General features: G+C 34.5%; 1 protein-coding gene across 2 annotated transcripts; it reads left to right on the plus strand.

Moving 5' to 3' along the window:
* Window positions 1-884: 884 nt before the first annotated feature.
* On the plus strand, window positions 885-15,262 carry eno2 (enolase 2). Of its 2 annotated transcripts, XM_051136877.1 has the most exons (12): window positions 885-1,015; window positions 4,236-4,321; window positions 4,680-4,775; window positions 5,286-5,344; window positions 6,176-6,245; window positions 8,009-8,142; window positions 8,272-8,494; window positions 8,613-8,810; window positions 10,080-10,281; window positions 10,379-10,487; window positions 10,852-10,910; window positions 12,305-15,262. In XM_051136877.1, the coding sequence occupies exons 2-12, from the start codon at window positions 4,237-4,239 to the stop codon at window positions 12,372-12,374; spliced, it is 1,305 nt and encodes a 434-aa protein (XP_050992834.1). In that variant the 5' UTR covers window positions 885-1,015; window position 4,236; the 3' UTR covers window positions 12,375-15,262. The 2 variants fall into 2 exon arrangements, with proteins under 2 accessions (XP_050992834.1, XP_050992835.1); XM_051136878.1 differs by lacking the exons at window positions 885-1,015; window positions 4,236-4,321; window positions 4,680-4,775; window positions 5,286-5,344 and adding an exon at window positions 5,426-5,912.
* The last annotated feature ends 1,825 nt before the right edge of the window (window positions 15,263-17,087 follow it).

The raw sequence follows: 17,087 nt of genomic DNA on the forward strand, positions 1-17,087 counted from the left end.
AATGTATTTTAAAATGTAATTTATTCCTGTGATTTCAAAGCTGAATTTTTAGCATCATTACTCCAGTCACGTGATCCTTCAGAAATCATTCTAATGTTCTGATCTGCTGCTCAAAAAACATTTATTATTAGTAGTAGTATTATTATTATGTTGAAAACAGCTGAGTTGAATTTTTTCAGGTTTTATGTATGAATAAAAGGTTCAGAAGAACAGCATTTATCTAAAATAGAAATGTTCTGTAACACGTCTTTATCATGAATTTTGATCAATTTAAAGCATCCTTGCTAAATAAAAGTATTAATTTCTATAAAAATATCCCAATAATAATAATAATAATAATGACATAGTGTATAATGTTACAAAAGTGTTTTATTTCGGATAAATCTTCAAAAACATTAAAAATCTTACTATTCAAAAACTTTTGACTGGTAGTGTATATTATTAGCATAATTATAAATTAACATAAATTTGAGAACATTTTAAATGTTTATAATTAATTTTACATCATACCTTGTCTTAATTTTGTTTTTGTTTTTTTATTCCTCAAACACTATTTCACACTTACACTCTATTTGTGTGTGTGCGTTTGTTGTAACTGGTTTGTTTGTTGACTATTTTATTTTATCATAAGCTTTGCATTCCCTAGTAACACTGGAAGATTTTAGTCTTGCTTCTTTCCACCCAAATCCTCCATCTATTTTTACCAGCCGTCACAGAGGAACACTGCAGCACCCTGTGTTTGTTGTCTCCCCTCCTCTTCCCGGGTCCCTCGTTCCCGCTTATTAATCAGTCGCCTTGACCTACTCATCCTCCTCTTTCTCTCCTCCTCTCCTCTCTAATTCTCAGCATCTTCCTCTGACTCATCTTTTCATCCCCTCCCCCTTCTGTTTCTCCTCTCATCTCGCTCTCATTCTGGTTTCCACCCACCCTCGCTCTGTTTTGCAGTTCGACACTCTCTTCCGCAGTTCGACACTTCCAGGCTTGCCGAACGCAAGGCTACGCGCACTGACGGCAGGTAATCATCGCACCAAAGCCGTTATTCTTCCTTTTGCACCTTTGCATGATGAATGCATGCGTTGGGGGGTCATTAAGGTGGCTTGGGTTATAGGTTAACATATGTTTTTCTGTTTAGGCATGATTTTGTGAATGTTGCATTCATTTATGAGTAATTATTTATTATTGTATTAAGACAGACCAGTGCATGCGGAGTCACTCCTTATGTTGGGATGTGTGCTGGATGTGAATTTGGGTGGCAGTGTTTTCTGGTGCCCGCTGGTAAAGGGTCAGGCAGATGGATAACGCACTGTGTGACTGCTTTACTGTTTCTATATACGTGCGTTATCACAGTGTGTCCAATCTGTTCTCGCTTTACTGAATTGAATCTCATTTTGTACACTAGTTCTCATTACGACCACTCGCTTCGCCGCGATGCTCCAGAAAGCTCTTCTTTTCGCCAAAGGGATGTTAAATTATTTATCTTTTTCTTGCCCCATCACGCCACTTTCTGCGCTATCCACCCCACCCCTCCGCAGATCGCCCCCTCCCCTCTGTATATCTGCTGACAGCACGGTTGCTGCAGTACCACACTGGCACGGCGTAAATTAGCAGCGTCCGGATTTAGATGCACGATCATGAGCTGCTCGGACCGTGGCACCTGCGGGCATACAAGCCAGTGTTGTCGTTACAAATAAAGCCCCTCCTTCTCTTCCTCCTCCTCCCCCGGTTTAAACGCTGGTGGTCGGTGCTACGGGACGCGCATTCCATTAGCAAGGTGACATGTGCGCCCATGTCGGTCGTGGCATATTTAGAATGCAATTAGCATGTTCTGGGTTTCCATTGGCTGCCAGCGTGGCATCTGGCTGTTGATGGCTTGAAATGTATTTCTCTTTGGAACTGAATGTTCTAGAAAACGGTTCTATTTTCAAAGCCATCAGATTGATTGGCACTCATGATGTGTGTTTGCATAGACATTGAGGGTTAAGTCAAAATGGATGCTTTTGAGGCTACTAAATGCATGTTCCTGGTCTTATTCTGAATGATTCACCAGTGTACTTACTCTAAATATTAATCTTTAATTAAAATTGAATAACTGCTCCAAACAGCTATTTAGGGCCCAAGGACTGATGATGCAAGGGCCGTATTGGAATTGCTCAGTTTCATCTACTTCTAGTTTTTACGTTTTACATTCTTTGTTTTATTGTTGTGATCATTGTTTTTTATGATTGTTCTACGTCCTTTTTTGTGATTATTGTTTTTACTATTGTTTTAATATAATATTGTTTTTTATGATTATTCTACTTCCTTTTATGTAAAGCACTTTGAATTACCTTTGTGTATGAAATGTGCTATATAAATAAACTTGCCTTGCCTTGCCTTACTTTTCAAAAATAAATCACATTTTCGAGGGCCTAAACATTCTCGAAAACTCATGAAACTTCGCACACCTACCAAAAGTGGTGAATATTTACATCTGACATGGGTTTCAGAAGTGGGTGAGGCAAAATGGCTCGATAGCGCCACCTATTAAAATTTCAACGAAGTGCCCCTCAATCTATGTTTTACATAAATATATTTGGTAGACACATGTAACACACCAACAACTACAAGAAAGTCCCCTGGTACAAAGTCCGAAACCCAACAGGAGCTCTGTTATTTCCTGGCAAGTTTTGTGCCGTTTTTGGCATTTTCAGGTGTTTTATTTAAACAAACTCCTCCTTGAGATTTAAACAGATCAACACCAAATTTGGTCAGTCTAATCTAAAGCCCTCTGTGACGTTAAATCGCTAAGATCTTGTGTTTTCGTTGAAGGGCGTGTCCGTGGCGGCCGAACAAACTTTTGATGTTTCGCCATGTAAGAGAATGCTGTTATAATTCAGGCATACAATGTCTGAACTGCACTAAAATTCACATGATGTTTGAGTCCTGTCCTGAACACATGCCCATGCCCATATTCAATTATAGTCATAGCGCCACCTGCTGGCAACAGGAAGTGGCATGTTTTATGCTCTAACGAACTCCTCATAAAGATTTAACGACATCAACATTTGGTCAGTCTACTCTAAAGGCCTTTGTCATGTTAAATTGCGAAGATCTTGAGTTGTCGTTAAAGGCCGTGTCCGTGGCAGCCTGACAAAGTCCAATATTTTACCATGTAAAAGGAAGCTGTTATAACTCAGCCAAACTTCACATGTTCGATAAGAGTCCTGGACTGAACACATCTAAAAGCCAATATTCTGTTATAGTCATAGCGCCACAAGCTTGTAGCAAGAAGTTTGGGACATATAAATGACTTTGGCATATTCCTCATATATTTACCACTTTAAATACATATTTTGCACGTTCGCTGTTTTGCTAAAGCCCCCGGGTGGTGATGAGCCCAGGTGTGAGGGCCCTTTTAATGCTGCTTGCAGCTTAAATGAGGTATTGTTTTAGCAAAATCACATTCTTGTACAGAATCTACACTGTTTATGATCCAATCCATTACGCTCTACTTTTGTTTTACCTCAAAATCGAACACATTATAGAAGTAAAATGGGTTGCAAATGGCAATGCGATGCTTAGTAATCGATATTTTCGTTTAGACACTGGCATTCCTTCAGTAAAACATCAAGATCTGAACCTCTCAGGCAGTGATCATGTTCATTTGCACACATTTTTATCTCCTCTTTGCAGTGCCAGTTGTAACCTGACTAACTGTGTTGACTAAATAACACAAAACGCAGTATGTTATGACAAAATGCACTTACAATAATGCATTTTGTACACAGAAAGACAAACCCACTGCATATCGACAACAGAAATGTAGGTACTTTATAATACTTTATTTTATGCACTGAACTCTAAACTCAAAACTGATTCTGAGCACAAAAATTCACAAAAGCTTTAAAACACCTTTGCTGAACAAAGTGCACTCAGCATGTTCTCAAAATACTGATTTCATGAGTAGTTGTCTGGATCACAAACTACATTTTGTCCATTAAAAGCCCTAGTTCTCCACTTAAATTTTATGCATTTTGCATTTGAGCAGTAAAAACAGATTTATTGCAGGTGCAGGTAAAGCAAACCAGTATTTCGGCTGACATGCTGGAGAACTTGCTCACTTTTTAGATGTTTGTCTTACTAATTCAAGGTCAATTAAAGGATGCAACGGACACAGTTTCTAAACATTGTGTCAAATTAGAGTCATCAGAGGTTTAGCTCATTTCCTCTCTCTTGTTTTCTCTCTGTGTTTTAAGGATGTCCATTGTGAGCATCGTTGCCAGGGAAATCCTGGACTCTCGGGGAAACCCTACAGTGGAAGTGGACCTGAGAACTGATAAAGGTGAATCAATAGATAGAGTCTCTCTACAACAGGGCTGAGAGGAATGACATCCTGGATTTTTAAAAGCGAAGGGATATGTGTTATGTACAATGTAAATTAAATGAAAATTTTCAGATATCTTCAAAACATATTTATTTAAACATATTACATATTTTATTTAAAATGCATAAATGCAAAATACAATCAATAAAAATAAATCGTATCAAAATATGTTATTATATCCAACTGAAAGTTACTCTTAAGAGAGAAATGTAAATGTTTGAAAATTAATTTGATCTATCAGAAAGATATGGATGCATTATGTATTAATCACTGATGTAAATAAATGACATATTTGAAGTATGAGTGTTTTTTCCAGGTCTGTTCAGGGCTGCGGTGCCTAGTGGAGCGTCAACAGGCATCTACGAGGCTCTGGAACTCAGAGATGGAGACAAGAGCCGTTACAAGGGCAAAGGTGAGTAATGTGCACTATTAATCATCATTATATGTGACCCTGGATCACAAAACCAGTCATAAGGGTCCATTTTTTAATAATTAAGCTTTCCATTGATGTATGGTTTGTTAGGATAGGACAATATTTGGCTGGGATACAGCTATCTGAGAGTGCAAAAAAATCTAAATATTGAGAAAATCACCTTCAAAGTTCAAATGAAGCTCTTAGCAATGGTTATTTAAGTTTTGATATACATATACGGTAGGAAATTTACAAAATATCTTCATAAAGCATGGTCTTTACGTAATATCCTAATGATTTTTGGCATAAAGGAAAAATTGCTAATTTTCACCCATACAATGTATTTTTGACTGTTGCTACAAATATATCCGTGCTACTTACATATAAAACAATAAATCAACTGAAACTAAATAGATCATCTTTTTGAAGCCTTCTGCAATCGTTTTGTGTTATTTTGTCTTCAATTTTACCTGCCATGACCAGTATTCTCTGCTTTTCCTGTGTTTTAAGGTGTACTAAAGGCTGTTGGTCACATTAATGACACTCTTGGACCAGCCCTCATCGCATCTGTAAGTGAAAAGAGAATGGTTTTGTTTAATGAACCTTCAACATATAACCAATCAATCAGTTTTCAACCAGGACAAGCAATCTGTCCATATTTGCTTATTTCTAAATTAAGATGAGATATTTAAGTATTAAATGTTATGGAATTTAAAGAAAAAACTTATACTTCGATTTAATGGAGGCATAGCTGGCTACAACAACGTTTGTTATTTATTGCATTTTCATTATGATTTACATTATTTTACAGGCTCCTATGGGTTTTTTTTTCATTCCATGCAGTTTTCTCCTGATGTTTGTCGCCACTTTCCCAATAGTTTTGAATCTGCATTTTCCCAATTAAATTCTAAGCAATTGTTAATTTAATTATTTGTTATTTGTTTGTTTGTTTGTTTGTTTTACAGATCAGATTCCGATCAGATGGGATCAGAATCAGATCCCACCCCTGCACTTTCCTTAATCATTTTTCTTTTCATTTTTTTTTAATACTCGCTTACTTATAACAGGAGATTTTAAAACAGGTCCCACTGCTACCAATCTACCAAAGGCAGAGACACAAAATCTCCTATTATCCAGGTCTTGATTTTCATTATGATCTACACATTCCATTCTTTGGTTTTCATGTCTTTTTTAAGTTACAAATACTCCCATGTCTGCAGTGCAAAAGCTAAAAACTCAAATATTGCACATTTTTTATTTGATGATGATGATGATTTGACATTAACAAGGTTAATTTCACAGCAGCAGGGCTAATGATTAGACAACATTTTAATCAAGCACCAATCAAGCACTGTATTTTATTAACCTGGAGAGTTTTATCTTCCTGACGTGAACTTTAGGAGATCAGTGTGGTGGAGCAGGAAAAACTGGACAACATGATGATCGAAATGGACGGCACAGAGAACAAATGTGAGTGATAAAATTATATTTTAAAAGCATTGTTTGACCAAAATAGATTTTCTGTGATTGTGTAATCACCGTCATGTTTTTCCCAACCTGTGTGATGTTCTTTTGTGGAACACAAAAGGAGATGTTCTGCCGCATTTAGCTCTTTTCTAGACGAAACAAGTATACAATGACCTAGAAGGACAGAAAAAGCAGCATAAAAGATGAAGTTGTCCATGCAACTCATTTGCTATATTCCAAGTCTTCTGATGCCATATGAACCATAAAAACAGACCAAATTGTAACTTATTTATTGGAAATCATACCTAACAATGTAGCTTATAACAAAACATACTCTGTATAGTGTGTTGTGCCAGATTTGATTTTAGTGATGCCAAACGCTTGTAAGCAGTTGCAACCTGCCAAGTTTAAAAGCCATGAGTGTGAGTAAATGATGAAAGAATATTGTGTTTGGGGAGATTTAATTCATAATATCATAATTTCTAGTAAATAGAGCAGAATAGAATAGAATAGAATAGAAGATTCATAAGGGATTTGTGTTTCTGTTCAAAATAGTTAATTAAAATACATTACTGTTCAAACATTTGGAGTCAGTAAGATTTTTAAAAATGTTTTTGAAAGAAGTCTCATGCTCTTTAAGGCTGCATTTATGTGATTAAAAATAACATACATTTAAAAATTTAAAACAACTGTTTTCTATTTGAATATATTTTAAAATTTTATTTATTTAGTGTCACATGATTCTTCAGAAATCATTCTAATATGCTGATTTGTTGCTCAACATTTGTTATTCTTATCAATTTTCAGAAAAGCTTGATATTTTTGTGGAAATCATGATACTTTTTTTCAGGATTCTTGTATGAATCGAATGTTTAAAAGAACTTTTTATCTGAAATAGAAATCTTTTGTAACATTATACATTTTTTACTGTAAATTTTAATCAATTTAATGCATCCTTGTTTAATACAAGTATTAATTTATTTTTAAAAAAAGCACTTATGAATGGTAGTTTAGTAAAAATACTATTTTTTAAAGAAATCATTGAGCATTTTTAATCAATTAAATGTGCGCACTATGAGTGCGAATAAATGATAAAATAATATGGTGTTTTTGGGATAGGATAGGATTTAATAGAAAATAAGATTCATAAAGGGTTTTGTTTTTCTATTCAAAATAATCAGAATACATTACTGTTCAAAAGTTTGGGGTTGGCAAGATTTTAAAAAAATATTTTGCAAGAACTCTATTTTGCTCCTCAAAGGCTACATTTCATAATAATAATAAAAAATAATAAATAAATAATAATAACGGTTTTCTATTTGAATATATTTTAAAATGGAATTTATTCAGTGTCACATGATCCTTCAGAAATCATTCTGATATGCTGATTTTACTCAAAATTTGTTATTTTTTGATATTTGTGTGAAAATCGTGATACATTTTTTCAGGATTCTTGTATGAATAGAAAGTTAAAGAGTTTTTATTTGAAATAGAAATCTTTTGTAACATATTTTTTTCACTGTCAATATTACTTTGAATGGTAGATTAGTTTAAAATACTAGTATTTTTAAAGATTTTTTATTATTATGTTTTTTTTTTTTTAAGAAATCATTAATCATTTTGGTACTTGTTCCAATACTCTAAACAAAATTTACACAGTTTATGGAAAAAAATATTTTTCATACAATGAAACTCGCATATAAATCACATAAAAATGAGATAATTAAGTACAATCTTCATTTTAAATCTGTTCATCATGTCTACAGCTCAGTTTGGTGCAAACGCCATCCTGGGAGTGTCTCTGGCCATCTGCAAGGCCGGTGCGGCAGAAAAAGGCGTCCCTCTGTATCGTCATATTGCTGATCTGGCAGGAAACACAGAACTAGTGCTGCCAGTTCCTGTAAGGAAACTCATTACTCAAGTGCATGACTTTAGTTCGCAACATCATAATTCACATCTGAAGGTATTTTCTTTTGAATTATCTAGGGAAATAGACTGACTAAGCACATCTTCCCTATCCATTCATCAGGCCTTTAATGTAATCAACGGAGGCTCCCATGCTGGAAACAAGCTCGCCATGCAGGAATTCATGGTGCTTCCTGTGGGGGCCGAGTCGTTCCGTGACGCCCTGCGCGTCGGAGCCGAACTCTACCAGACGCTGAAGGGTGTCATCAAGGAGAAGTACGGCCAAGACGCCACCAATGTCGGTGACGAGGGAGGATTCGCTCCAAACATCCTGGAGAACAGTGAAGGTGTGTTTCTAGCACGCTACAAAAGCTTTATCGCCTTGTCTGATCGTGTGATCCAATTTCCTCATAATGAATTTATCCATAACTGAGTTCTGTTGGCTTTTCTATCACGCCTCCACAGCACTTGAGTTGATAAAGACGGCCATAGACAAGGCCGGGTTCACAGATAAAGTCGTGATTGGGATGGATGTAGCCGCTTCTGAGTTCTACCGTGAGGGGAAGTACGACCTCGACTTCAAGTCCCCTCCAAACCCAGACAGACACATCACCAGCGATGAGCTGTTAGAGATCTACCAGACGTTTGTCAACGATTATCCAGGTAAACTGGGAATAAAATTAGATACAATGGAGTCTAAATGTTGATATACACTTTGAAGGTTATTTAAAGGAAACTACCTTGTAAATTCAGTTTAAAACCTGTAATAATTTTTTTTTATATTTACTTTGCTTGTAATTTTTCCAGTTTAACTGCGTCAAAAATATTTAACCCTGGGGCAAGGCTAGGGTTGGCCACCCCACTCACAACTGCTGCTTCTGTGTCTTTTTTTCTTGAAAATAAGTGCAAGCTTACCTTAGACCCACCCTGAGTGAGCTGTAACAGTCCGACCGCCATTGTTTCAACACCAGAGCAAGGATGTATATATATGTGTGTGTGTGTGTGTGTGTGTGTGTGTGTGTGTGTTTATATATACATCATAAATGTACACAGTACACACACATATAGTATATAAGCATAAACCTTTATTTTGAATCAGTTAATCGCGACTAATCGTTTTGCAGCCCTACTCTAGATTACTCGCTTGAAGTTTTTTCTCACTTATGCGAATAAAATCACTGCATAATGCTTTCCTCCATTTTCTGATACAAGTGGACATGTCAAACAGGATGTGCCAGTAAGTTATTTGCTGATTGGCTTGCATGAAGACGCATCATGCGATATCGCACATTTGCACCAGTTTGCATCATTCATGTCGCCTGGCTCAAATTCGCGTGTTTGGATTGACTTTGTGTATAATGTACTTGCGCAGTAATTAAATTTGGTGTGCACACACCATTACACTTAAAAATGAAACAAGTTAGCATTAGAATAGAACTTTAACTATTCTAATTTAAGTAATCTTTCAGGATCACGTCAGACTAGTAAACAGGATAACTTTCTCTCTTATGGTCACCAAAGCTGCATTTGACTGATTAAAAAAAACACAGTAAAATAGAAATATTGTGAAATATTATTTCAATTTAAATATCTGTTTTCTATTTGAATATATTTTAAAATGTAATTTATTCCTGTGATGCAAAGCTGAATTTTCAGCATCATTACTGCAGTCTTCAGTATCCCATGATCCTTTAGAAATCATTCTAATATGCTGATTTGCTGTTCAAGAAACATTTCTGATTATTATCAATGTTGAAAACAGTTGTGCTGCTTATAGGGATATTTTGATGAATAGAAAATTTAAAAGCATTTATTTGAAAAATATGTATTTTGTAACATTATAAATGTTTTTACTGTCACTTTTGATCAGTTGAATACATCCTTGCTAAATAAAAGTATTAATTAATTTTTTATTCTCATCTTAATCACCAGTGGTGTCCATTGAGGACCCATTTGATCAGGACGACTGGGCCGCTTGGACTAACATGACAGGTTCCATGGGTATCCAGATTGTGGGCGACGACTTGACCGTGACAAACCCAAAGAGGATAGAGAAGGCTGCGGAAGACCGCGCATGCAACTGTCTGCTCCTGAAGGTCAACCAGATCGGCAGTGTCACAGAGGCCATCCAGGCGTGAGTAACTGTACACATGTCATGGTCCTGTGAACCATAGTTTTGTACCAGCATTTCCAGCTCCTAATCTTCTCATTTTAAACTGTGTGTTCCTCAGATGTAAGCTCGCTCAGGCCAACGGATGGGGCGTGATGGTCAGCCATCGCTCAGGAGAGACAGAAGACACTTTTATTGCTGATCTAGTGGTGGGACTCTGCACTGGACAGGTACAGAGAGGATACATTGACACATATATAGTATGCCTTACAAAATCTTAATCAAATCATTAAAGGGACAGTTCACCCAAAAATGAAAATACTGTCATTAATTACTCACCCTCATGTCGTTCCAAACCCGTAAGACCTTCATTCATGGTGTTCTGCGTAGACATGAAGTTGTTTATGCAAGGTCAGAAAGCCCTCAGATTTCATCCAAAATATCTTAATTTGTGTTCTAAAGATGAACGAAGGTCTTACGGGTTTGCAACGACAAGAGGGTGAATAATTAATGACAGAACATTTTTGGGTGAACTATCACTTTAAGTTTGATTAACTTAACAAAGTTTAACTCTTTCTCTTTCTTTTTTTTCAGATAAAGACAGGAGCTCCATGTAGATCTGAGCGTCTCGCCAAATACAACCAACTTATGAGGCAAGAAAACATTTAATCTTACTATTTTTGAGCAACGCAGTAAAAAACATTTAAATCCCCAAAAAAGTCCAAATAACTGTTACATGCTTTTTGCCTCTTTTTAAAAGAGACTGTTACTAAAAAGTGTTCAAAAGATTTATTAATAGTTTTATTTTTTTTAATTAAAAAAAACTATATTTTTCATTTTTATTATATATATATATTTTTAAAGTTTTAGTAATTTTGTTATTTTGTTTTGTTAGGTTTTTTTTTTTCTTAATATGTCTATATGGATTTTATTCAGTTTTATTTAATTTGTTTTTTAAACTAGCAGCAATGGTGCCTTGGAAATTGCTGAAATAAGTTTAGGTTTTTAAAATATTTAATAATTTAATTTAATTTATAATAATTTTATTTTATAAAGTAACTTTTTTAACTAGGAGAAAACTAGGAGAAATGTTGTTTTGGAAATTGCAAAAATAAGTTAAGTTTTTAAAATATTACAAAATTAAATTAAATTAAATTTATGATAATTTTATTTTATAAAATAACTGTTTTAATTAGGAGAAAACTAGGAGAAGCAGTGCCTTGGAAATTGCAGAAATAAGTTTTTTAAATATTAATTTAATTGAATTTAAATAATGATAATTTTATTATATGAAATTACTTTTTTAAACTAGAAAAAATGGTGCCTTGGAAATTACTGAAATAAGTTTAAGTTTTTTTTAAATATTTAATATTTAATTTAATTTACTTTTGTTTAATTTAATTTAATTTAATTTAATTTAATGATAATTCTATTATACAAAGTAACTTTTTTAAACTAGGAAAAAAACTAGGGGGAATGGTACCTTGGAAATTGCTGAAATAAGATTTTTAAAAAATTAATTTAATTTAATTTAATTTAATGATAATTTTATTATATAAAGTAACTTTTGTTAGTTTTACATAACTAAATACCCCTGGTAAAGCCACAACTGTTAACTTATTTTACTTTTCCTTAAAGAAAACCTTTTACTATATATTTAATTATACTCTTTTTATATTGTTCATACTTATGTTTTTCTTAGGATTCTAAGAAACTAGATGATAAAACAGGCTAAATGAATCCCATAGACTTCAGTTGAATGAATGACATGGAATGAAGGAATAAAGGACATTTTCTTTAGAAAACGTACAAATGTTTGATTGTACATCAGCACAAATGACATTAATTGAATATGACTCAACTTGCACAATAACTGACAAAAAAGTCCCAGTTTCAAAAATAGCATTGGCCACATAAGAAGCCAATAATTACTTTGATTAACATTGTTGATTACAGCCTTCTAGCTGTTTCTCTGTCACCTCCTGTTCCCGTATAATTAATCCACGTCCATCACTGCCAATCTGTCTCTTTTTTTTTTGCCTCACAGGATTGAAGAAGAATTGGGCGATCAGGCTCGATTCGCCGGGCACAATTTCAGAAACCCTAGCGCTCTGTGATACCAACACCACCACACCGAAATCACACAAAAAACAACTGACAAACAGAGTATGTACTGCACTGAACCGACTGACTGCCCTCAACATCCCCTAAAATCATTCAAAATGCATTAAAACAGCACTATTTGCACTGATATACAAAAGATGACTTAGACACTTAAAGTATATATTCAAACCGAACTGGACTGCGGACAGGCTTTGATAGACCAAATATTATGCACAGTGGATCCTGGAGCCAACATTATGCACAAGTGATACTGAATTACTTGACGGGCAAAACATGTGCACAGGGTGGACATGCATGCGTAGGATACAGAAAATGGACCTTTTAAAAAGAAGGATTTAACTCAGATGGAATAAAAGTAGAGGTTTATTTTAATCAGGTGTAATCTTTAAAATTAAGCTTTGGTTTAGTTGTGAAATGTATGTAGATAAACACAATCTAGGCTGACTTGCCACACTAAAGAAATCTAATGTAATTTTTACGGTTCATTGCATGAGAACTAGGCAAAAATATATAGATTTTGGAAAAAAATAAAATAGTACCTGAATATTTATGCAGGAGTGGGATTTTCATGCTGAGATGAGTGATACTGACAGTAAAGAATTCAGGGTCCAGCATTTACTCCAAAAGACGGTTTATGACGTCGTTTGCCCAGGGCATTAGATGCTTTTTATCAAACAATACTCTCTTTCTCAGATGCTGTTTTTTGTGTCCATCTCTGACCCAAAAGCATGCTGAGGAAAAAGAGCCTTTTAAAACACAAACTGTTATTCAGTCAAATCAGAAAATAAAATAAAAACTCATTTAATATATGAAACATTCAAAATAATGTATGTAGAATATATTTATTTCCATAAAGATGCTTCATTGTTTAAAACAACATGGGATACATTGAACGTTCATAAGTTTCTGTATATCTTTGTCATTGATTTGGGAGGTCTAAAATATGTCCTCATATGTGATTGTTATGATATTGTTGTCTGATGGTTCCTTACATCAAAAATAAATAAATTAATAAATTATATGTATATATATATATTAGGGCTGTCAGGCGATTACAATTTTTAATCAAATTAGTTACATGATGTTTCGATTAATTAATCGAATTAATCGCAAAATAAATTTGACTGTGAAAATACCCACAAAAGATTATTTAAAGTAATTTTTTCTTAAATGAGAAAGTATCAAGTATACATTACAAATTGTAGCTTTAGAAACAAATATTTTACTTGATTTAACATAGAATATATTACATAAACATTTAGGCTGCAACGGCCTAACGTAAACTATGAAACACAACATTTAATTTGAGAAACATCAATATTTTTGTTCATATGATGAAAGTCATTGGTAACCAAAAGAGCTTTCTTACCAACAGTCTTCAAAATACTTTCTTTCATGTTCCACAATTGAAAGTTTTTTTTTAGTGAACGATCCATTTAATGTTTTTCTTTTTCTTTTTTTAATTAAATGATACTCTAAATAAGAAACTAAATCTGCCAGCAGGTGGCGGTAAATGTCTTTATGAGTCATTTATTCATTTGATTCTATCAAACGGCTGATTCATTCAGGAATCAAGTAAATGGCTCTCTTTATGAATAGGCCTTTGAGTCATTGATTCACATGATTCGTTCAAAACGTGGAATTATTCTAAACACAGCTGTGTTGCTCGTAGACGTACAACAATTCTGCTGTGGCTTCAAAGGTAATATATTCCCTGCAAAACTGAGCAAAAACACATAATATTGTGTTTAAAATATAACACTATCAACTTCTTATTTACTGAACTGTTGTATAAAATCACATTTAAGCTTGTGATAGATTGGGAAAAAAATTAGCACTCATGTCGAATTGCTCTTGCTGCCGTGTGATATTGCGTGATATATACAAATATGAGACAAAACACATACAGGGGCAGTTTTTGCACCAATATCTTGAATTTTAGAGCATAACTGCATTTGTGCATCATATTTGTCAACAGTCAACTATATGAAATATAAGATGACATACAGGTCTGGGAGCGGGACCAGCGCGTTAACTGCGTTAAAATATTTTAATTGCGTTTTTTTTCATAACTAATTAACGTGTTAAACTGACAGCCCTAATATATATATATATATATATATAACCTCTAATAATAATAATTATATTCTAAAACATCTAATACATCTGCCTGATTTTCTCATGCAATGACTCTTAAATGTACTTTCACTTTTTCTTTTACCCTAGATCTCTATCCTAAAGGGGAAGTGTACGTTTTCCTTGCATTTAATAAACGCTTTATCTGTAAGTGAGTCATTTGAAGGTTGAATCTTGATCTTGATTATTTCTGACTCAACCAATGATGCGTGATTGGGGGCGGGGCTATTTTTGTCCAAATATAAGAAATGGCGATAGGAATAAGACACTTCACTTCTCCTTCAAAATGAAAGATCTAAATCCAGAGGTGAAAGAAGCAGAGACATAACATTCACGATGACAGATCTGATTCAGAACTCGACCGACAGACACGCTTACATGAATAGAGACAAACACACTCACTCACTTACATTTGTGTAGCAAAGTCTCACCTTCAACGCACACGACTCCTTATTCTCTGCCTCCATGAACTTGCAGTCTGTGTTTGTTCTTTTCTCGTCGTTTCATCCGTCTCCTCTAACCCTTTCCCTTCTTGTGGTTATGACTTGGCTTGTTCCCCCGTACCTGAAATCTTTTTCCTCCCTGATGACTTATCTTTTCATCATTTTGTGAAATTATTGTGGTGAAAGAAGGAAAAGAAAGCAAGATGGAGAAAAAAAAAATAAGAATAATAATTAAAAAATAACTGACAAGACTGTCAAAGAGTAATGTTATGGAATAATAAAGCTGTCATTACTTTCGTCAACCTTGAGTCGCTAAGTGTGTTTTCTTCTCGTTGTTAAAAGCAGAGAGTGTTTAAATGGGTTTTCACCATTTAGAAGCTCAATTATAAAACATTAAAATTAGTGCTTAAATGGGGTTTTAAAATGGCATTTCTTTTCACCTACATTAGAAACCTCAGTTACTGAATTCAGCTCAGTTAAAAGGTTTTTAAAAGAAATTAATGCTTTTATTCCGCAAGGATGCGTTAAATGCATCAAAAGTATCATATAAGGCATGAATAAATGTATCAGCTTCAACAAAAATATTAAAGGAGAACTCCACTTCCAGAACAACAGTTTACAAATAATTTACTCACCCCCTGTCATCCAAGATGTTCATGTCTTTCTGTCTTTAGCTGTAAAGAAATTATGGTTTTTGAGGAAAACATTTCAGGATTTTTCTCCATATAATGGACTTTATTGGTGCCCCGATTTTGAACTTTCAAAATGTACTTTAAATGCAGCTTCAAAGGGGTCTAAACGATCCCAGCCGAGGAAGAAGGGTCTTATCTAGTGAAACGATCGGTCATTGTTTTCGAAAAAATACAAATTTGTATACTTTTTAAGCACAAAAGCTCGGGTAGCACAGGCTCTGGAATGCGCATTCACGGGTCGTTCTTGAATGATTCGTTCATTTTGAACGAATCTTTAATGTGACTCGGGAAGAACGAGTCATCTCGGGGAGTGATTCGTTCAGTCGCGCATGCGCAACGTACTGGAATTAGTTCACCTGTTTCGAGTCTTAGGGTGTTTCGAGTCGTTCGTTCATCTTATGGTGCTGCCACGTGATGCTGATTTTGCTAAAATGAACGAAATGACTCGAAAAAAGCTTCGTTCATTTTGCTGAACGAGACTCGAGTCGGTAAAATGATCCGAACTTCCCATCACTACTACGAATCACGTCTTCGAGTTCATCGTCTGTGTACTTCGACTCAAAAAGGCAGAGTATGTCGAAAAACTCCATGTTATTTTCTCCTACAACTTCACAATCATCCAACATCGTTGTACCTTTTTGATTGTAAACAGCGTTTGACTTACTTGCACTTTCTTAGTGTTTACGCGTTCACTTTGTAAACACTGGGTCTGTGTTTCCACCTACTTTCCGCGTGACCTTTCGACGTGATTCAATAGTACGTGAACGCGCATCCCAGAGCCTGTGCTACAGGAGCTTTTGGGCTTAAAAAGTATACACATTTTTATTTTCCGAAAAAAATAACTGATCGTTTCACTGATCGAAGACCCTTCTTCCTCAGCTGGGATCGTTTAGAGCCCTTTTAAGCTGCATTTAAACTACATTTTGGACATTCAAAATCGGGGCACCATTTAAGTCCATTATATGGAGAAAAATCCTGAAATGCTTTCCTCAAAAACCATAATTTCTTCACGACTGAAGACAGAAAGACATGAACATCTTGGATGACAAGGAGGTGAGTAAATTATTTGTGAATCGTTGTTCTGGAAGTGAACTTCTCCTTTAAGCAGCAAAATGGTTCTCAACATTGATATTTCTTAAGCATCAAATCAGCATATTAGAATTATTTCTGAAGGATCATGTGACACTGAAGACCGGAGTAATGTTAAAAATTCAGATTTGCTTCAAAGGAATAAATTACAATTTTAACCATATTCAAATAGAAAACAGTTATTGTAATAATATTTTGAAATATTACTGATTTTACTGTATTTTTAATAAAATAAATGCAACCTTGATGAATTTTAATTATATATAAAACTTAATTGTAACATTTTTTCAAAATTATGCAAAAAATATATTTTACACCATGTAGCTTTTAGTTTCAGTTTGCACTG

The sequence above is a fragment of the Labeo rohita genome, chromosome 19, assembly GCF_022985175.1.
Source record: "Labeo rohita strain BAU-BD-2019 chromosome 19, IGBB_LRoh.1.0, whole genome shotgun sequence".
NCBI lineage: Eukaryota > Metazoa > Chordata > Actinopteri > Cypriniformes > Cyprinidae > Labeo > Labeo rohita.

Excerpts from the sequence above, each read along its gene's own strand:
- eno2 (XM_051136877.1), top strand. The coding sequence starts at position 4,237 with ATGTCCATTGTGAGCATCGTTGCCAGGGAAATCCTGGACTCTCGGGGA. Across the intron at positions 10,282-10,378 it reads GTCACAGAGGCCATCCAGGC|ATGTAAGCTCGCTCAGGCCA; the intron begins GTGAGTAACTGT and ends TGTGTTCCTCAG. Across the intron at positions 10,911-12,304 it reads AAATACAACCAACTTATGAG|GATTGAAGAAGAATTGGGCG; the intron begins GCAAGAAAACAT and ends TTTGCCTCACAG.